The sequence below is a fragment of the Xyrauchen texanus genome, chromosome 26 (assembly GCF_025860055.1).
Source record: "Xyrauchen texanus isolate HMW12.3.18 chromosome 26, RBS_HiC_50CHRs, whole genome shotgun sequence".
NCBI classification, from domain to species: domain Eukaryota; kingdom Metazoa; phylum Chordata; class Actinopteri; order Cypriniformes; family Catostomidae; genus Xyrauchen; species Xyrauchen texanus.
In genome coordinates this window covers 31,040,704-31,062,533 of record NC_068301.1, presented here as the reverse complement: position 1 = coordinate 31,062,533, position 21,830 = coordinate 31,040,704, and the positions used below count along the sequence as shown (strand labels likewise).

The window sequence follows — 21,830 nt, the reverse complement described above, 5'->3', positions numbered from 1 at the left end:
ATAGATATTCAAATCAAAATCAAATCACTTAATTGTCACACTACCATGTACACAAGTGCACAACAGTAGGTGAAAGTCTTGTGTGCAGTTCCGAGCAACATAGCAGTCATGACAGTGACGAGACATATACCAATTACAATAAACAACATACTTACACAAAACAATTTACAAATCAAATGTACACATACTTACACAACACAATAATTATATACAATGTACAGTAAACAATACACACAATATACAATACACAATATACAATACTTATATTTATGGAACATACATGTATGGCCTGTGTCTGACTGCATGCGATGCCTCACACAATGAAAGAATGTTTAGAAGTTGTGAAGAGTATGACAATTTCACTGAGAATCAACTCATCAGTTTTAATCAGCAAGCCATGTGCATTTAGTTATTGTGCAAATTGTAGACAATTGTACTTAATCTTTTGTATATGTGCCAAAACACGTACAGTTTGCTTAAATGAATAAGAAATTAAAATCTGGTGTGAACAAGAAACTAATTTTTCAGAGATTTGAACTTAATGTTTTGACAAAAATAATTCTCATTCGAAAATTGAGCCAAAGCGATAGAGGAAAAATTGCTGTTGCTGTCAGAGCTTTCGCCCTAGGCTATGATACGCATATTCTGATTGGCTGTTGTGGATGTAGGCGGAGCTTAAATGTTGCTTGTTTAATATGGAGCAGGGCAACGCTGAGCTCAGAAAGGAACAGAAGGCTTGAAGAAAGTGACCGAAGGGCTGATGTATGGTTCTCAGAGAGGAGAACAGAACAGTGAGAGCTGTTTTTAGTGTTTTTCACAGAGGAAGAGTAGACCAAAGACAAAACATCCCTCCAAAATGCTTTGCCATGTAACTCGACCGGATTCGGTGGTAATGGAGATTGAAGTAGACGCGAAGGCAAACGGAGAAGACTGCCTGAACAAGGTAAGATATAATGCTTGGACATCTCAATGTGAAACAAATGGGAATTATTGTTAGAAATATGTTGTGTTACGATCTGAAATGCGCACACTGGTGCTTTATTCCATATATAAATAGAAACAAACAACAACAACAAAAATACCTGTGGTGAACGCCAAATGAATGAGTTGATGTGAGACACAATGGAAACTTGATGTTGTTTATCTCTTCGGTTGCATGTTTATTTGGGTAAAAGTGAGAGATCGTATTTTGCACGTTAAATTTCTGTGTATTTATATATATTAAGAGTTGTCACATTCAAAGTTTGCCCGTAAATCAATCAGTCTAATTATCAAATATTAGGGTACATGTATGTATATAATGAAAATAAGTTGCCGTGATTATTAACGGACACGTGTTCTAATTTACACTTTTTATAGTTGATTATTATAGCGATTGAGTTTGAGCTACTCTAAACAAAAGCGGGCTCTTTGCATGTGTGATCTGATGCATGCTCGAGGTTACTAAAGTTCATTTGCTGCAGCGCAGATGAGTCTCGTGCATTGAACTTTTTCAAACATAAATTGGTAAAGTGAGAGATTTGACACCTTAATATAACTTTTTTTTTTTTTTTTTTTTAAGAGTATTTTAAAGATATGTGCGATCTTACAAATTTATGTTTTACAAAAGAGAGCCTAATCAAACGTTTTAGTCTGACAGCAATTTGGAAAACTAAGAAATCATATTTGTGTGCACAGAAGGCTTCCGAACGTGGCTTTAATTGGATTTAAGTATTTATTCCGCTTCTCTCAGCGTGTCATTGCAGTCTATGTTCATTAACTTTGCGGAGTACTTTCTAGCCACACAACAGTGCAGTAATTGCTTAATTTTGTAGTAAAGCACTGGGGATTTTCGCTTCATACCGGTTCTATGAAGGTTACGTAATGACTCATTTAAGTAGCCTACTTATTTCACACTTCTGACCCTTTTACACATGCATATGCCTACTTTGTTGGATTTTTGGTCTTGTTTTATTACAATAAACTGCTGCATTTTCCCTAATGAAACTTCCAGGTGAACAATACATGCATGCGCTACAAAATTCCTATAAAAATAAGAATAATTAATTTTGTGGGGCTTGGAGGAACCGTTTACCCCCAAATGAAAACTGTCATTGTTTACTCCACTTCATTTCATTCCAAACCTGCATTAATTTCTTTCTTCAATGGATATATGTACTACTTTTATAAACTTTTTGCTTTAATTGTAAATGTTGCACTTTTCAAGGCAGCCTTCAAAATATTTCCTGTATTACACAGAAGAAAACCGAATCATATGGGTAGGGTGTGATAAATGATGATAGAATTTTCCTTTTTGGATCAACTATTCCTTCAAAACAAGTGAAAATCTTTCAATTGAACAAAACAAAATGCACTTAAATTCAAGGTTCTTTTGCAGAAAACAAGTCTTAAGATGTTAAATTTAAAGGGATACTTCACCCAAAATTACAAATTGTCTTCTGCTGAACACAAATGAAGATTTTTAGAAGAATATCTCTACTCTGTAGGTCCATACAATGCAACTGAATGGTGGCCAGAATTTTTATGGTGTCTTTGTTATTTTAGGATCTTCAAAGTAATTTATAAGACTCATGTGGTTTAATCCATGGCTTCAGAAGCGATATGATAGGTGCGTGTGAGAAACTGATCAATATTTAAGTCCTTTCTTACAGTAAAGCTCCACTTTTTCATATTTTGACAGTGAAAGTGGCACTTTATAGTAAAAAAAAAAAGGACTTAAATCTTTGGGTAAACTGGCCGTATAAGGGGTTTTACAAGGATGTTTAGACATTTTTACTGTAGAATAAGTTAAGTATATGCTAATTCTTAAGAATAGGATTGTTTGCCAGGTATGCAAATAGAGTTCTGGAATACTCCTTGCTGCCTAATCTTGCCTAGTGAAGTTAAATATAACCCTCTCTTTCCCGAAAAGGTATGTCAGAAGTTGGGAATCATAGAAATTGATTACTTCGGGCTGCAGTTTTCTGGCAGCAAGGGAGAAAACCTGTGGCTGAACCTGAGGAACAGAATCTCCCAACAGATGGACAATCTCACACCCTGCAGACTACGACTCCGAGTGAAGTTCTTTGTGGAGCCTCATCTTATTTTGCAGGAACAGACGAGGTATATAAACACGTATGCACATTACAATGATCAAAATAGGCATTGTTTGAGGAAGCTGTGAGAATGAACATTTCAGCATAATTTGTGGGTAGACATTTTTCTTTTTTTAAACATCCGTTCCAGTGCAGTGTGAAAAAAGAGTTTGAAGATGAAGAACAGTAGGAAAATAAACTTTCTCTTCTGTGTCTAATGTGAATTCCATGCCTGAATCTAGCCGTATCTCGTATTTGGAGCATGCCTGTGTTAAGATATAACTGCAAAAATCTAGGGCATGTTACATATTAAAAATTAATTTCACAATGCTGGTTTTAGAAGCGTTTTTCAGATACACATCAACTATGGTCATGTGTCTTGGGCAGGGCGAAAGAGAGGCTTTGCACAGTAGCCTGTAAAGTTTTTTTTCTCCCCCAGTACAGTGAACTGCCCTGTAGTAACCCTGCTCCCTGTGGGTTACTGTAGGTCATTGTGCTGTGAGCGGTAGCAGGAAATGTAATTCACCCCCAGCTCACAAACTCATACCCACAGAGACCGAGCTAGCAGTGTCACCTACCATGGTGCTCATTTATTGTAAATGACTTTTTTTTTTTTTTTAACTAGGGACTTTTTGTGGGGCAGGGTTCCGGCTTCAACACAACTTTGACATCTGTGGCATAATGTTGATTAGCTCATCTCTCAGTTAATAAATAGGCCATTGTTAAAAATTTTACATTTAAAATACAAACTTTGTGGAAGTAAAGCAAAGTCTGTACAAAGTTATTTCCATAACTCATGTCATGACCAAGCTGGTGAACCTGTAATTTTCATATGATATGTGCAATTTTCGTAGAACAGTAGTTCCACTAAAGTGACTATTTAGACAACTTTATTGCTAAAATGAAACTTGTTTTATTTTTTAATGAATGTGTTACAAGCTCAACAGTTCTGCTTTTTATGGCTCTGTGTGCTCCTATTGTAAGTGTCATAATGTAACTGCATTTAAAAAAAATTATAATAAAAATACTGAGGGATGAGGTAACATCATTTTCTGTAGTAATGGACCTTATGCCACAAATGATGTCAATATAGCTTAACTTGTTTTAAACCCGGAACATTCTTTTAATAATGTATGAAAATGAAAGTACCAATTTGCTTGATCTTTTTTCTGAACTCGTTTTTGTAGAAATGTAACCTTAAAAATAGATTTAAGCCATCATTCCAAGATATTTATGCACATTACAGACTCGAACTTCAAAAACCTCCCAAGAAAGTCTGAGGATCATTTTACTGGGTAGTTACCATGCTTGTCATGTAAATGAACTCTGCTTTGTTTCAGGATGTCGGACCCAGAAATGTTTGTCTGACAAAGATGCAGAAACAAGTTTTAACAAGCGTTTTTCCACTCTCCCTTTCTTTGATGTTATAAATAGTTTCGCCCATGAACTGCACATACATGGTTCATTAGCATCAGATTGTGCGTAGCTTTACTTTCCAGTGGAGTAATTTATCTGCAGCTTACTCTGATAATCACAATTCTTTCTCAAAATTATACTAGATTGAATGATCCATGATTGGAATTTTATACAGGCAAAGATTACTTGCCCCTATGCTATTACCAAAAATTGTGTTTTTGAAACGGATCGTGATTCCCTGACTCAAAGCAATTGTGTAATTTTAAGGTTTCCACCCCTAGAGTGAACTCTCTGTGCCAGTGCCTGCCATTATTTAATATTCGCCCCATTTTGAAGTCTGATGTTCCTTGCACTCCAAGCTCAGCTGGTTTCGTTTCATTAAACTAAAACCAGTTTGTTTGCCAGCTCATGCAGGCATTCCCACAGCCATGTGCCCTCTAGGCAGAATGACTCTTGGCAGAGTAGCATGTTTCCGTTTCCTGGTTCCTGGACAGTGTATTTTTGTGATTCAGAAGCCACTTTTTTTTGCGTTTAGAGAATGATTGCTTGGTCTTGGATGTTGGTGGGGGCTTGGACTGCTAATTAAAAGTTGCACCCCCCACCCCCCCAGAAATGCCACATAAAAGATCATTAAAGCTGTTATGGAACCTGGTTGGGTTTCCAATTGGCAATGATCAATTGGATCATTGTTCCAAGTGGCTTTCAGTGTGTGAAAGCTGATGTGTTGGGTGAATTTGATATGGCAAGGGTTGAGACTGTTTCTCAGCTGACATCAACATAAGAGCAAAGCTTTGATCAGCTTTTTGATTCAGTGTTTAATAGAGGAAACATGTTAACTTTGTATGAAAGTGAACACCACTAGATTAATTGTAGATGCATATTTGGATCCCACTGTATGTTTTTAGTAATTCATTTGTTCCTATCATGTCTAACAGTTCAATAATGACGTAGGTTGACTAAAGCACAGTTTTAGTCACATTCCAGGAATGATATTGTGATGCATCATGATAAATTGATGACAGATGTGTTGCGATTATGAGAGCATATGTTGTGATGTGACATGACCTCGCCCTATTAAAAAAAGAGCTTTCAAAGTATACTCTTTTGAACGTGAGGTCTTACGGACCGGTTCGAGCACACTATAGCTGCTTTGTGAACTCTTTAGTACAGTCAATGGCAGGCACATGTGCTGGCGATACTAGAAAAACAAGGTTCCTCGCGGACCGTCCGTGGAAACTGCTGATTATGAAAGTTGTATTATTCAAAATGTGCACGAAAATCAAAGTATACTTAAGTAAGAGTAGTAAGCTATATAAGTAGTATGCTATATTTCTAGCTTCTGTCTTTGCCTTCACAGGCATACTTTCACACATTCTCTTTCTTTATCATGGTGAATGATAGAAGAATGTTGATGGACTCAAGAAAGTGACGCACATGGCCGATTATTAGATGTTTGCCAGGAATTTCTAAGTGTTACTCAGATTGCTGTTCCATTAAACCAGTCCTTTGTTCACCCTCTGGCACTGTTGTCGACTGTTTGTGTGTGAGCGTGTGCGCACATGCATGCATTATGCACCCCTGCCTCCAGCCACCAGGGTCATGATTTCCAACCTTCTTTGTGCAATGACCTCTGCCCTACTTTGACACTGTGTGCCAGTATGCATCGCATTGACCGCAAGTGAGCTCTGGCATGTATTCACTACATGCTCCTACAAACACAGCCTGCAGCCACATATTTTTCCCTACAAAAAAATGTAAGCAGAATCGTGCATAAACATCAGGTATGATCTGTGTTCACATTGTGGACACTTTTGCTCCCGTTTTGTTAGCTCTGGAAAAGTCAACATCTTGTAGACTTTGGGAAACTTTTGGGATCCAGAGGACCAAACGCTCTGATTTACAACTGAAGAGAGTGCAATAGTGTATGCCCATGCATAACAGGAAAATACTGTTCCAAACATGAGAGGGGCTGATTGGGCCTCGTCTGTCACTGTCAAAATGTACTGTGACAATATATAACTTTTCAAAGTCAAAGAGCCCACAACACATTTTACTTTCGTAATGTGATGCATTTCCAAGTGAAATGTGATATTCAGTGCAGCAGCAACAACCAAAAAAAGGATTGTGAGCCATAATTTTAACCATGTGAAATCATTGGATCAAAAAAAGTGTGTGTTGCTCACCAGAACAGAACAAGGTGGTTTGAGGGGAGGGGTTTTAAAATAAGAGGACTTTGTAACATCACCCAAAAACTAAAGTTATTTCATAGTAAAAACGTATTGCATACTCATTCATTATATTGGATTAATATGTCGGTAATGTGGAAACGAGAGAGGGCCGAGCACGGAGCCTTGCATTCAGCTCCTCTCCAGGGCTGGAACCTTATTCATGCTTTCACACTCTCTCCAATTCCTTTCTATCTCTGTCCGCTCTTATGTAAGATGCACTAAACTGTGCACAGGCCTCTGAATACAGGCAAGCTGCTTATGTAAGACCTGGAGCGGGCTGAATGAAAAACTAGCTTCTGTAGTCCTTTTATTATGACAGTCCCTCATGTTCATTAGACTAAGTGCATCTTCCAAAAATAGATCCTTATACTTTCCCAGTGCAGAGTGCTGGTGGATGATTGCCAGACATATTTAGAAATATTTACTAGTATGGAAAAGGCACCCAGCAGAAATTGTTATGTTTACAGTCCCTGGACATCCACATTTTCTGTTTTTAATTACAGGTTGGATAAAATCCTTAAACGAGGTATAGTTTAAGGATAAGTGCCGGCCTTGGGGGCTTTATCCTGCTTGGAGCATTACTCGATCCTTTGAGGATCAGGGCAGCCCCACCCCTCCTCTTCACCACAAACACTCACACTCTTGCTCTCACCATGTGTTAAAAAAAATCCAGCTTCCTAAATGCCTCTTAATCTGCCCTGCTCTATTTTCACCATGAAAAAAACAACGTGATATTCAGTGTTATCTGACTGCTTTCTAAAACACTGTCTTGCAGGGCTGCATGCAACCTTGGATTCCGAAACAAACGCAGCTTCATGTGATATAGCGAACAAACTTTCCTGCCAAGGGCACTTGCATACTAGTGAAATTTCTGAAGCGTTTACCAGACCGAAATGCATAAGATCCTTTTTTTTTTAGGGCGCGAAAAGAGCCTTGTCTGTTTGAAATTAAGCGGGAATGTGGTGAATTGGAATTTTGAAAGCACAACTGGACCAGCATCTCTGAAATTCTCATTTGTCTGTTAAATTGTGTTTCAGCAAAATGTTCATAACTTTAAGTTGCATCACAGACTATCACAAACCCTCGAGTCAACAAATTTCCAAAATGTAGAATGGCAGGGCAAGAGTTGTTTATGTCCATGAGGAAAATGCTACCTCATTGGTTGGAGAAACTATAACCCAATCCTAACCGTTCCCCTAAACCCAACCATAACAAATCAGGTAGTGCTTTAAATGCCCTGCTGGGAAAAAAAACCCCAGCTAAAACTGGCCTAAGCTGGGTTGCTTGTCGACCAGCATGATCAGGTTAGTCAGTTTGCTGGATTTAGACTGGTTTTGAACACATTTTAGTTGTTCAGACCAGCTTGCCTCATCTAAACAAGTTGAGCACAAGCTTGGTACCATTGCACAGTACACTTTTTAAATAAAAAAAAAACAAGGGCTCTTTTAAACATTAGTCAGTCCACAGATTTAACAGCAGGCTCTCAGGAAGGGGAGCAAATAATGCTTAAATTATTAAATTGTGCACCTACTCTGACCCTGATTCCTCTTCAAAAACATGAAAACATCTACACCATTCTCATACATGCTGCAACCACTGGTTTTCTTTACGCCTCAAAATATGCAAATCACACCTCCATAATCTCATGGCTTATGTTCACAGTCCTGGCCCTGGGTATTGTCATCAGGAACTGGTACTCTGTGCTATTCAGGGTCAACATGAATCTGAACAGGCAACTGCCGAAACAAACCTCGCCACTCTCACCTCACGTCCAATCCTAGCAAACAGGTCACCAGCAATCCCTGTAAGCTCCTGATTACCTCCTTAATACAGGACATCTCTTGAAAACACGGAGTACAGTGACTTACAAGACCCTTCCACAAAGAACACTGTTTGTGCTGGAGCCGTAGCCTAGCGGTTGCTGCAAATGCTTTAAAACATGTTGTGCTGTGGCACTCATGCTGAAAACATGAATTCGAATCCAGCTCTCTTCATTTGCAAATCTAGTGTCCCCTCTCTCTTTCACATCATTTCCTTTTATTCTCTCTCTTCTCCCCAAATACGGTGGCCCAAAGGCCAAAATAGGGGGGGAAATTACCATCACCAAGGCAAAGGTGAATGTGTGCTGTTCCAAAAGCCAGAAATATCCCTTTCCGACAAAATTTTTAACCAATTACTTAATTGCTAAACCACTTCCTTTGCACCAAACACATGTATATTACTAAATAAATGTGGTAATATTAGGTTAAATTTACATGTTTGCATAACAGGATAAAATTTCACATGCTTCGCTGTCATGTTCAAATGTTTGATACTCGTTGGCTGCTTTTCTTTCACATTCTGAACCAACTCAACCGTTAAAAACAAATAATAAATCTTGATTACAATTGTAGTTGTGTAAGGAAATGTATATTTCACTACAAGGCTAATCTCAAGCATTTTAAGCTTTTTTAAAAAATTTTTGTCAGATGTTCATTTACTAGTTAAATCACTAGAGCAGTTGGTGTCTTGCTGAGTTACTACATTCAGGGCTCCTGACTGCGACTAAAAATAATTGATTGCGACAATTATTAAAAGAATCTAGTCACCCTGGCGACAGTCGGGTTGTATGCGGTTTTGTCACATCATCTTGTGAGTTATTCAATATGTTTAATGGGATTTCATTCAGTTTGCACTCTTGTAGTGTCTGAGGCCATCCGTAAAAAAAAAGACTAAGGCAATATTTTAAAACAAAATATATATAATATATAATATATATATATATATATATATATATATATATATATATATATATATATATATATATATGTGTATATATATATATATATATATGAATGATCAAGCTTTTGACACTTAGGAAAATTGAGGGACTTGTACACAAGGTGTAAACATTAATTGATACTCAAAAAGACAACACACTTCTATATGAATAATATACTTTTATGTAAATATCTGTAATGTAGATTCTGAAGAGCAGTACTAAATGTTTTTTTTTTTTTACAAATTTTTTATATTTGTATAAATTATGAAAGGGTTGTGAACATTGAGACAAAAGAAAATGCAAACTTACCTTGTCAACTATATTTACTGTTTATTAAAACTTTCGTTCTTGTTTCGGAACAGCTATTTAAATTGAGAAAATCTGTGATTTGGCCATTTGGTCCCTAATGTTTTAGTTTAGAATGGCTCCTAATTCATTTATTTTTGTCAAGCCCTGTACATTGCTGAGGATGACATGCGCTCCAAGACCTCAGAACCGGTTTAACCACCTCTGTGGATGAACTAAAGTAACCTCCAGCTTTCTTAAAGTAGGTATCATTCAGGAATGAAGTTTGTGTTGGCAATTAAGTTTTGTGGGTATTTTATTTTTCGCCCACATTGATTGCTGTTTGCAGAACCCTTCCCTTACCAGAGGCATTTACTCAAAACATGTCTTTGTTTGAATATCGGTTGTTGGTTGAATACTTCTCTTAATTCGGATTTCAAGTTTGGACGAGTGATTAACACTTTTTGTTTTATCAAGGAAGTGTTTACCTGTGATGCACAGAACTGATGGCAGGGTTTACTAAAGTGTGTTGACTGCAAGTAACCCCCGCTGCATGGCTCAGAGCAATGTTATTTGACTAACTCTGAAACCACATTGTTTTAAAGGGCGCCTGAAAAGAATGAAAGTCCTGTTTGGATTTGCCTCGTTGTTCTAGTCTCTGGGCAGAAGCATCTCGTTTCATTTCAGAGGAATGTTTTGTTCTTTTGGGGCCAGATGTTTGGGAGTCTGGCACAGTGACTCTGTGTGTGTGTGTACAAACATATTATATATACGTTTAATTACACACCGCATTTATTTGTTAATATAAATGAATAATTAACACTTGTATAGTAATTTTAGATAGCTAATTAAAAAACAATCTTTTTTTATTTTTTTTTTCCCCCTTTTTTTCTTTGTTTTAAAGTGTTAATTTTTGGTTTAGTTAAGTGGAACTAAAGTTAACTAAACTGCCTTTATATATATTTATTTATTTATTTATTTTTCAGTTTATTTTATAGAAATATAAGTTTTAGTTTGGTTGGTTTTTGTCCAGAATCCAAAGATTAACTGGAAAGACTTGCGACATTTTCTCGATTGAATTTTTTTCTTCGACATTGGTTACTCAAAAATGTACAATTCTGTAGATTTTGCTAAAAAAAAACATAATACTGCCCATGTCCAGCCTTTATATGTAAGCCCTTTTAATGTCTGGCAAATCCACCACCAGCAATTTTTTATGTGAAATTCTGCTTGGCTTCTATTTGAAACCAAAAATTGTGCTGATAAAAAAAAACCTGACGATTCGCTAAATTGAATCATTTGATAACTGGATGATTCTATAAACTTTCCCTCGAGCTGTCATATCTCACACAGTGACCCATTTCTTGTCAGTTAAATGATGCAAGCATTTCTAATTGAATTCTTCGACATAATCAAGTGCTAAGCATTTTAGCTACAAAGTGAAGATTTTCGTTTCTTTTTGTGGGGATATGATTGTGTATTTTTATTCTGAAATCACATCAAATGCTTTCTGTGAAAAGCAAAGGAGAGTTTGTTAATTCTGGGATGGTGTAGGATGGTCAAAGCAAAGGGCTGAATAAAAACTATGTGCATTAAATTATTTTATTTTCATTTTATTAGGTTGTCTGTAATTGCTATAGTTTCACTTTGAAATACTTCGATGAGGTATGGCCAAACTTTTCAGTTAAAAACCTCCATGATCTGAAAGTAAACGCAATAAAATGGGGTGTGGATCTTTTTTTTTTTCTAGGCAGTGTATGTACACGCATGCTTGCAGAGCTGAATGGAAAAATGGACTCCGTTTTGTGCTCGTCTATTGTTTAAGGCCCCTGGCAGATGTTTTCATTGCTGATAAAAGTTATGGACAAACTTAATGATGTCTGTTTAAACTCGAACATGAAAGCCCCAGGCCTCAATCCCATCTTGTTGAAAGGACCAATAGAATTCAACAGGTGGAGGCTCTTTAGATGGAGGGTAAGAGAGAGTTGGGTGACACCTGTTCCCTCCAGACCCCCATTAACCCCACTAATCTGATCTGATAGTATAAAGATACCTGATTTTACAACAGCCAGATTCTTTTCTTTTCTCACAGACAAGAGCTTTGTGGCTGACATTGCAATTCCACGTGCCTTGTTTGATGTACACGAGCCTGTCTGTAACAACTGAAAATGTTTAAATCGTAAAACAGATGGTTTACATAGTTACTACAAAACATTAGGCTAATGAACTATATTACTTGGTGGTTTATTGTGATTTGTTATTAGTGGTAGACCAAAATGGGTCTTTAACTGCAGACCTTTATGATATCTTTTCATAAAATGTATCATATGTTTTATTTCAGTTGTATGTTCACACCAGCTTAATAGACCTGCACATGCAGTGTAAGCTGTTGAAGAGCACATAGTGTGCCAGGGCTTGTTGATGGTGATTAACTGCATCATCACAGCTGCGTGTTTCTAAGATTAGCAGTGTAAAAAGCTTGACTGAACCGGTGCTGCATGTTTCATCCTAGACAACTGCATTTGACCGCTAGTAACCTTTCCATGCCCCCCTCCCTGCTGTCCCCTATCGGCTGCCTTTGTTTTACCTGCCAGGTAATTCATCATCACATGAGTGTGATGTCACCAGGGAAGTGCCGGGTGAGACTCCCTTTGTCAAACTGCAGGTCTTGTTTATTTGTCTGGCCTATGAATCAACCTCCATCTTTTACTTTAACAATTTAACTTTTCATCCAAACTCAGTGTTTATCAGTACAGGGTTTTGTCGGCAACATTGTGTGAACTGATATGCTGGTGTTTGTTTTTCATAAAGATCCATCGCCTGCGTGCAGGAATATATCCCAGCCTGTTTTCAGAGTTCCCATGCTCCTCTGTTGGCCGGGGGGAAAGAGGCATGCTGGGGGAAAACATCAGTTCTGTTTGGTCTAAACTTCATCTCAGGAGACATGCTTAATTTGACATTTGTTTTGTGAAGTTGGACATAAGGGTACAGGGACACAAGGGCTTGGGGTCAGATTTATGTAATCGAAAATAAGCTGGTTTTAACTTTACACTGCAGGAAGAATAGAGAGCAGTAAGGATGTTTCGACGGTATATCACCCGTCAAGCTGTTTGACAGGTTTGTAAAGAAAACCACTGGAGCAGATGAACATCTGATACAGCTTGTGATGTGTTCATTTGTATTTTGAAATAGCTTGTTTTCTCCTGAAGTGAACTAATGAAAACACCTAAACACACAATGCTGTTTTTTGTTTTTTAACATTTATTTATTTTTAATTTGAATTGTTGGTTTGGTTTTATTTTTTGTTTTGATTTTTCTTTACATTTTTATGGTTTATTTTGTTTGTTTTGGTTACATGTTTTGTGGCATTTTTGTTTCTGTTTTAGTTTTGTTTACATGTTTTTGTTTTATTGTTTGTTTTTAGTATTTTTATTTTGTTCTGGTTAATTTTGTTGTTTTGTTTGTTTTTGGTTGTTTAAATTTTGGTTTTCCGTTCTTTTGTGTTTTGTTTCCATTTTATTTTTTCATAGCCATTTTATTTGAGTTTCTAGTTTTGTTTTTTCCAGATTTTCAGGTCCCTATAGATATAATCAGCATTTAGTGACTATTGAACAGTGACTATCATTACAATGGAATCTGTCTACAGTATTCTTAATTTGCCACTGAGCAGGAAGTAGTCGGACTCTTTAAATGTGAGAGAGAGAGAGAGAGAGAGAGAGAGAGAGAGAGAGAGAGAGAGAGAGAGAGAGAGAGAGAGAGAGAGAATCAATAAAAAATATAAATAAATCAATGAAAACTTGTGAGGGGGGGGGAAAGCCTGGTTTATGTGACTTTAATGTCAAGGTTTAACCCTGACACCTCCCCATCCATTGATTGATCAAATAACAAATGCTGACAATCCCGCAGACAGCTGAAAGGACACTTGTCTTCACAAAAACACATTAGCACTCCTGAATTACAGGTATTTATGTCAGCTTATGTCAGTACTTGTCAGCTGTGTGTAATGAGTGCGATATTCATGTTTTCTGGGAGGATGCAGGCTTATCATTTTGCAATATGCTGTCGGATTGTGTGTTGGGGACTGTATAGCTGCTAGGGTCATTTCACTGCCAGATAAGAGACACAAGTCAATGAGAAAGGAGTGAAAATCAAACCGCTTCACACATGCATGAACATACATGAGTTACAGGTTTTCAAGTTTGTTTTTAAAGTGAAAGTGACCATCAGTTGTTTGTGTGTTTGTGTGTGTGTTATGGCTGATGTACAGAAGATGGTTGGTTCTTCAAAAGGTTACATTTTTAAATGTTTTAATTTTTGGGGGTAAAGTGAATGTTACATTTAAAATTGTATTTCTAAGTTAGTCAACTGGAACAAATGTGAGAGCATGTGTAAGGCGTGTGTTTGTAATCCAAGTTCCCAGTCACCTGCTCTAGTTTGCACGCACGCTAACTTTCCTGTCGTACCACCTGTTGAATTCTTCCATGTGTCGCCCTCACGTTCCACAATACGACCAGCCAACTGCCTCCAATTACAAACACTCACTTTCTTTATCTCTGTCTTCTGTTCTGCAGACACTTGTTTTTTATGCATGTGAAAGAAGATCTTCATCGTGGACATCTGCGGATGTGCTCTGAACAAGCCGAAGAGCTCAGCGCCCTTCTCGCCCAGGCAGAGTTTGGTGACTACAACCAGAACACAGCCAAGTATTGGTACACTGAATTGTGTGGCCAAGAGCCCAACCAAGCAACCATCAACAGGTGAGCCTACATGCCAGTCACATTTATCTCTCAGACTTTCATCTTTGTGTTTTTATGACAGATTGTTAATATCCTGTAATGCATTCAGGTCATTAACACGTTATAAATCGATAAAGAAATGAAGATCATCTGATGTGGAGTAATGTTTGTCTAGCCATTTGCACTTTTGTATTTAGTCAGATATTTGTCTATAATTAAAAATGTAAAAAGTCACATAGTGAATGAAAAAAGCAAGCCTAACATGCATTACCAAGAATACATTGCAGGCTAGTATTCTGATAACAGGATGTAAACATGCCTTAATATGAACGCAGATGAAATCATTGTCTACAGAAATGGAAGTGAAACCCACAGCTTCTGTTAAAATGAAATTGCAGATCCTATAAACTGCAACCTAAAAGAAGCTAACGGAGTCCTTGCTTTCCCATAGTATTTCTTACAGTTCACAATAGTGGCAAAAGGGGTCATTTCACCCTCAATTACTTGGTCTACTCTTCAAAAGAGAGCTAACAGCTGACTATATCCTTAACCCTCGAGTATGGGCAATAGTAATCATATAGTAGTCTCATAAAGTATGTTTAAGACTACCTTGACAAACTTGGAAACTGAACAATAAGACACTTAACAAGAGAATACCACATTTTACCACCAAGCTTTGCAAATAAAAGGATCGTTTGTTTGTGCTTCTGCACAGAACGCATTCATATATTGACTTTAAGACATGCATGAACTGTAACATTTCTAATCTGTATGCAAACACACTGATGAACACTTGTTTTGGTTAGATAATGGACGGCCTAAGCAACTGCAATCATAGCGAATTAATCAAACCTGTCTGCAGTGATTGATCATCATATTTAAACTTGCTTTAATATCAAAAGTCTCATCAAGACTGATGTATAGAAGAAAAAATGTCAAAAATTGTAAATGGCAACACAGAGATTTACTTTTTTGGTGGCTGAAATGCTAGATATTAATGTTAGATACAACATTTAACTTATTTATTTTTTAATTTATTGACGAAAATATCTGCAGTAATTCCACTTATTTTTTAGATATATATATTTTAATTTTCCAATTTATCTGCCAATTAGATATTGGCTGTGGTACTTTCTACATTCAACTCCTTCTCCCTCTCTTTTCATTTGATCAGTCATTTTCATCCCAGTCTCAAAGTGTTTCTGTGTTGTTTTTTGGCAGTATCATAGCCAAGCACAAGGCTCTGGAGGGTCTGAGTCAGGGCTCTGTGGAGTATCAGGCCCTGCAGCTGGTCGCATCACTGGATCATTATGGAGTGGAGTGGCACTGGGCGCGGGACGCAGAGGGACAGAGGTTGGCGATTGGAGTGGGGCCAGAGGGTATCGCTATTTGCCGAGATGACTTCACCTTAGTTAACAGGTTAGAAAACATTGTGATGACACAACCTAAATTTGCTAATTATATATCAAGAACAGTTACTTAGCCAAAAGCACAATCAAATCTCAAATAGTACCTGACACTGTCACATATATTATATAGTACAGGGTAAACAAAGGCTTTGTTCACACTGCACCCAAATCCAATATGATTTTAATCTTTTTTTTTTTTACTTTTTTTTTTTACTGATTGACTACACTCTCATTTTGCAAGTGGAAAAACTAGCTAATGTAAAACGGAGTGCAATTCCTAAAATCTGATTTTTAATCCGATTTCAAAATATATGTGGATGTGGTTTGAATTGAGTTTGTAAAAATGTCATGTTGTTTAGAACAATGTTTCTGAAACTTTTTTGCCATCAATACTCCCAAAGCGCCATCAGTAAGGCTGAAGTACCCCTTCATCAACACAACCAAAAATATGTACCAAGGACTATAAAATTAAAATGTATTATTTTTAATGATAATAGTCAATTATGTTTCAGGAATTGTTTTTAGTTATAATGTGTATATTTGCTTACAAATGAAAAGGTTTCTCTGAGCTAATGCTGTTAATTATACAGGGGATTTATTTTAGCAGTAGTTTTTCTTAATTTGTCAAATTTTAGCTTTTTAAAAATTAAAAAATTCCATGTATTCTATCAATATAATATCTTGAAATTGAATATATTATATTGCATAAATATGTTTTATTGTCTTTATTGTTTACCTGCATAATTTGAACTATTTACAAGTATTAACATCGATAGAACAAGACATTATTCAATGACGACTGGATTACGTGGATCTTGTCTTTGGACACATTACACAGGATGTTTAACCAAACTTTTACTCTGAACACGCAGTAAAAATTACTTCGCTTTGAGTAAACAATCGATATCATGGTCAAATAAAGATCTTGATTAATTGGAAAATCATTATTTTTAATATATTTATTTTTATTTAAAGCCATTTATGTGATTTTTATTAGGTTCAACGTAGCAAAATCTAATTATTTTTGCATACCCCCTAGAACCTACTTGTGTACCCCTGGTAGAGAATTACTAGCTTCGAGAATGAACAGTTTTACAAATTCCCGATACCCCAAATCGAATATTGGGTACCTGTTTTAGCAAAGCCGAAGAGCAGCACTGCAAAAGTAAAAAATAATTATCTATTAGGGCTGTCACTGCCTTTTGCATAATGTCTCTTATTGTTCCTTTTATTGCAGGATATCCTATCCCATAATACAAATTGCCACGCAATCAGGGAAAAGTGTGTACTTAACAGTCACCAAGGAAACCAGTGACAGTGTGGTCCAGCTGTTCAAGTTGATCAGTAATCGGGCAGCCAGTGGACTGTACCGGGCGATCACAGAGACGCATGCCTTTTACAGGTGAGATGAATTAAAACGCATGAACAATCAAACCCTTGAGTGAGCACAACGATGCATCATTACATTATTAAATGGTTCTTAGTTGTTATTTGTTCCACTTTAAAATGCCTTTAAGCAGTTGTCACCTATTCACCAGTCTCACCACTACAAGCCTTGTGCACAGGACTTCTGTTTCTTAACTTTAAACTCTATTCTAAAACCTAGTGAGCTGCCAACCTTTGGATGCATTTTAATCTTACGCACACTCTTGTCATGATGGCTGTTCCAAAAGATTGGCTGCAGCATTATGCTGCCCTATACCTCATTTTGGCCAAATTTGAGGCAGCATAGCTTGTCTTTCATAGAGAAGGCAATCTTTGAATGCATTGCGATGAGATTTATAAATATGTTCATCCAAAATGGCAGACGAGTCACAAGAAATACAGACTACAAATATAATCAAATATACCGGATTGAATACTGAATGTTCAATAAAAATGGTGTTATAGTATTTTATACTAATTTTGCATTGTTAGCTTGGTAACATGCTAATGCCAGTGTTCATCCAAAATGGTGGACATTGTTGGTGCGGGTCAAAGCGGGTTGCTCAAAACAAACGCAGGAATTTTTAGTGCCACGGAGACACTGTGTTAACAGTCTTCGAGAAAATGTACCTATGAATGGCTTACTTATAGTTGTCTTTGCAAATCTGGGGTAGAAGTATTTTAACACTGAAAAGTTAAATATTTCAGCTATAATATACTGAACATTTTCAATAGAAATTGTGCCATGTATTGTTATGCTTATTGGAAAGTTCTGTTAGCTTAGCAACATGCTAATGCCAAACTCTATTGGAAACATTTGTTGAGTCTTCTGTGTGTTTATGGATCATTCCAAATCAGGTCAAGATTCTGCTTTAGAAGGTAGCTGCCTCTGTAGGCAGTAGACCGCAAGGCGGCTCACTAGGTTTGGGAACAGAGTGTCTATCCTGGTTTAGCTTATCTGTTAGCCTCCTGACATAGTCTAAACCACTCAAAAAACAAATTATAGACATTATCACAGACAAGTAATCTCTTTTTGGCCTAGTTATTGTTGGTATAGCTCTCTTGTTGAAGTGTTGTTTCTTAGTAGAAGCCAACTGTGTCAGCAGTTTGAATTGTTATATTGTAAGCTGCAAAAGCATGAGTTTTGTCCTTGTTCGGTTGTTATTGTTTTGCACTTTCTCTGTACATGGTACACTTATTAGGAAGAGCACCGTACGCTGTTAAAATGATACAAAGTAACCAAGAACAATATATCTGTACCAAAAATCTACGAATTAAAAGAATATTCTGGGTTCAATACAAGTTAAGCTCCAATTTGTTGCATAATGTTGATTTTATTTTTTTTCACCCTCCAATTTTTTTTTACACATTTTAAAAATAATAAATAAAAAATTGGAAATGGAAATAAATTAGATCTGTCCATAAACCCTAATATACAGTTTCAAAAGTATAGCTTTACACAGGTAAGGTTAGTAGTGGTTTGTTTACATATTGTTGCTGTACTTTTGGAGAAAGAAAAAAAAATGTAGCTATTCACTACATTGTAAGTCTGTTACTGTAACTGCTTTTGTTTTTATAAACGAGTCAAAATAATTTTTTGTTGTAATCAACGGTATGCCACAAAAAGCAGCTAGATACCAGTGATCGAATTTGCACTGTAGCAACACATGTTCCCATTAATCAAGCTAGACAGGAGTGACAGCATTACATAACCCTCGACATAAAATGGCATGCTTGACTCTGTTGCCTTTCACCTATTTAATGTGTTTGTGTGTACATTCATGACGCTGTTGCATCATACTTCAGTCCTGGATAAAAGCCTCAATTGCCCAGTCGTTGGAGAACCCTGTCAGCTAGTGCTCTTTGCTCTTGAACGTCTAGCAAATGGTGCCATCTTTTCATTTCCATAACAACAGCACCTGTGGCCCATCTGTATACTGCATCATGGATCACTTGATCTGTTTTGTGTCTGTCACTGAGCAGATAATTTGCTAACGTGTAATGCGCTAACCGGTAATGTTTTTTTGTTTTTTTTCCCACAGATGTGACACTGTGACCAATGCAGTAATGATGCAATATAGCAGAGATTTCAAGGGTCATCTGGCTTCACTTTTCCTTAATGAGAATATCAACCTGGGCAAGAAGTATGTATTCGACATCCGCCGCACCTCCAAGGAAGTTTACGACTACGCCAGGCGTTCGCTCTACAATGCTGGTATCGTGGACATTATGTCCAGGCCAGGCGAGTGCACCCCTTCATCGCGCTCGCCCTCACGTGACCAGGAGGGGGTACTGGACTGTGGGGGCTGCCAGCAGAGCCGCCTGCTGCAGGAGAAGCTGCAGAAACTGCGGGAGGCGCTGCTGTGCATGCTGTGCTGCGAGGAGGAGATTGATGCCGCATTTTGTCCCTGCGGTCACATGGTCTGCTGCCAAAACTGTGCTGCACAGCTGCAGGTAAGGGAACTTGCATGTCAAAGGGACATTTTGCTCTGCAACTTTGTAACTGTGTTCCATATAACTTTGTATCAGGGGCATAGAGGTGTGCACAGGCCTTAATTTGAAGCCCGATTCCAGAGACCATGTGACTCAAACTGTATCATCAAATTTTAAACCTGAACCTAAAATCGCTCGCAGTCCTTTTTCGGAAAGCCTTAAAATAACATCGCTCACGGGAGCGAGTTCCTATTTGCCTACGATTTCAGGCTTTTGTCGCGATCTCCACAAAATTGTTGGCGAGCAAAATCGGGCTTAAAATCGTGTAAACTCTGCATAAGTTTTGCAAACGCATCGTGGCTTTCTATTTCTACCCCATATGGTTTTTTTTTGTCTAGTCATACATAGTTATGTAACAATGCCTAATGCCTGAGTGACTATGCCCCTGCTTTATATCATTATATGAGGGCAATATAACAATATTCCTGGCATGTTGTAATTAAGCAACTGACCCATTTCAAGATGTTTAACCAAGTTAATTGTGTTCTCTTTGCAGTCATGTCCAGTGTGTCGGTCAGATGTGGAACACGTCCAGCATGTCTACTTGCCCACATGCACCAGTCTGCTCAACCTGACCATCACTGGTGGCAATAGCCCTGAACCCATCCACCGCGGAATGGCGGCCCACACCTGCACTACCAATGACTACTCAACCAGTGAGAAGATCTACCAAAACTAAGCTTGCCTACCGGTCCTCCATGAGACTTCTATTTAATTTGACTTAGTGGCCGACTAAGAGTCCACACGTCATTATGGTTGAGTCACAGGGAAATGTTGTTTTTGGAACCATTGACGGACCCTGGTCTTTAATATTTGTTTGTCATGTGACTTTGTCTTTTTTTTTTTTTAATTAATTGTATCAGTTGATCTGATAAATATTTGTTTGTACTTTAAAAAAATATATAATTTTTTACTTTTCAGTACTCCATAGCATGCTGCAAACATTTGCCTCATAACCTGCACAAATCTGTTTTAAGTGACGAGGAATGATATTGTTTAGATGGTAGCTTTTGTTTTCCTAATTTAATTGAGTTTTACATTGTGCTTTTAATATGCAATATCCACTTTTCAATATGTTCCTTTTGCAGGGGATTTGAGTTTGTTTTAGGTTTTTTAGGTCTTTGTGGTTTCCATGCCAATGACAAGGTATTTATGGTGAGGGGCGCCAACCCTCGCAGCACTTTGAGTAGAGAGAACGTTGTCAAACTACTGATCCTCCGTTTACATGTTGATTCACTGCTTCTATAACCAGCACTCCAAACCCTGAATGGGCATTAGTGGATTGTGTTGCCCAGTGGTTTTTGCTTTCTTAAGCTTTTATTTCACTATTATGGTCAATCTGTGATTTGCTTTGAATTGAAAGGGTACTGAATTCTCTTATCAGTGCAATGCTAACCCTAAGAGATTAACTTTTTTTATTATTGCTTTTTTTGTGTGGAATTTATCTGTAGGAAAGTAAAAAATAAGATATATCTTATCGCCACTGTCACTTTACTAAGGAGTTTCCTAAGTGTATTGTTCTTAGGGGTTTGCCTTAATGTAGCAGCAACACTGTGTGTTTGACATGCATTCTTTCTTTGCACAGACTATTATTGAAAAATGAAGAGAAATATTTTCTCTTTTTTTTTTTTCAATTTGTACAAGTAGGATTTGTTTCTGTTTGTTTGAAGCAAAAACTATGCGCTGTAAATAGAGAAATAACTCAAACTTTTATATTTCTTTGAATGAGCGGTATTAATAAAGCTGTTTTTTTTTTTTTTAACCTGCCTTGCTTTTGTGTTTTAGTTGTGTGCTTGGTCATGTTCTTGGATAACTGTCCTAGTTATCTGCTTTTTGTTAGTGAGGGAAAAAAAAAAAAAAGTAAATTTACTGGTATGAAATGAACTGAGTTTATACATTTATAATAAAGTAAAAGTTTAAGCTAGGTTTATTTTAATACGCGGTGAGACACTTTTGTTAGACAAATCTACGTCAGTGTGATGTAATCAAGTCATTTTGTTGTT

At 37.2% G+C, this 21,830-nt stretch overlaps 1 protein-coding gene across 1 annotated transcript; it reads left to right on the top strand.

Moving 5' to 3' along the window:
• The first annotated feature begins 710 nt into the window (after positions 1–710).
• LOC127619926 (E3 ubiquitin-protein ligase MYLIP-A) lies at positions 711–21,567 on the top strand. Its single transcript, XM_052092958.1, has 7 exons — positions 711–943; positions 2,912–3,102; positions 14,336–14,521; positions 15,722–15,919; positions 17,147–17,311; positions 19,377–19,788; positions 20,324–21,567. The coding sequence occupies exons 1-7, from the start codon at positions 857–859 to the stop codon at positions 20,504–20,506; spliced, it is 1,422 nt and encodes a 473-aa protein (XP_051948918.1). The 5' UTR covers positions 711–856; the 3' UTR covers positions 20,507–21,567.
• Positions 21,568–21,830: the final 263 nt, after the last annotated feature.

Excerpts from the sequence above, each read along its gene's own strand:
- LOC127619926 (XM_052092958.1), top strand. The coding sequence starts at position 857 with ATGCTTTGCCATGTAACTCGACCGGATTCGGTGGTAATGGAGATTGAA. Across the intron at positions 944-2,911 it reads GAGAAGACTGCCTGAACAAG|GTATGTCAGAAGTTGGGAAT; the intron begins GTAAGATATAAT and ends TTTCCCGAAAAG. Across the intron at positions 19,789-20,323 it reads ACTGTGCTGCACAGCTGCAG|TCATGTCCAGTGTGTCGGTC; the intron begins GTAAGGGAACTT and ends TTCTCTTTGCAG.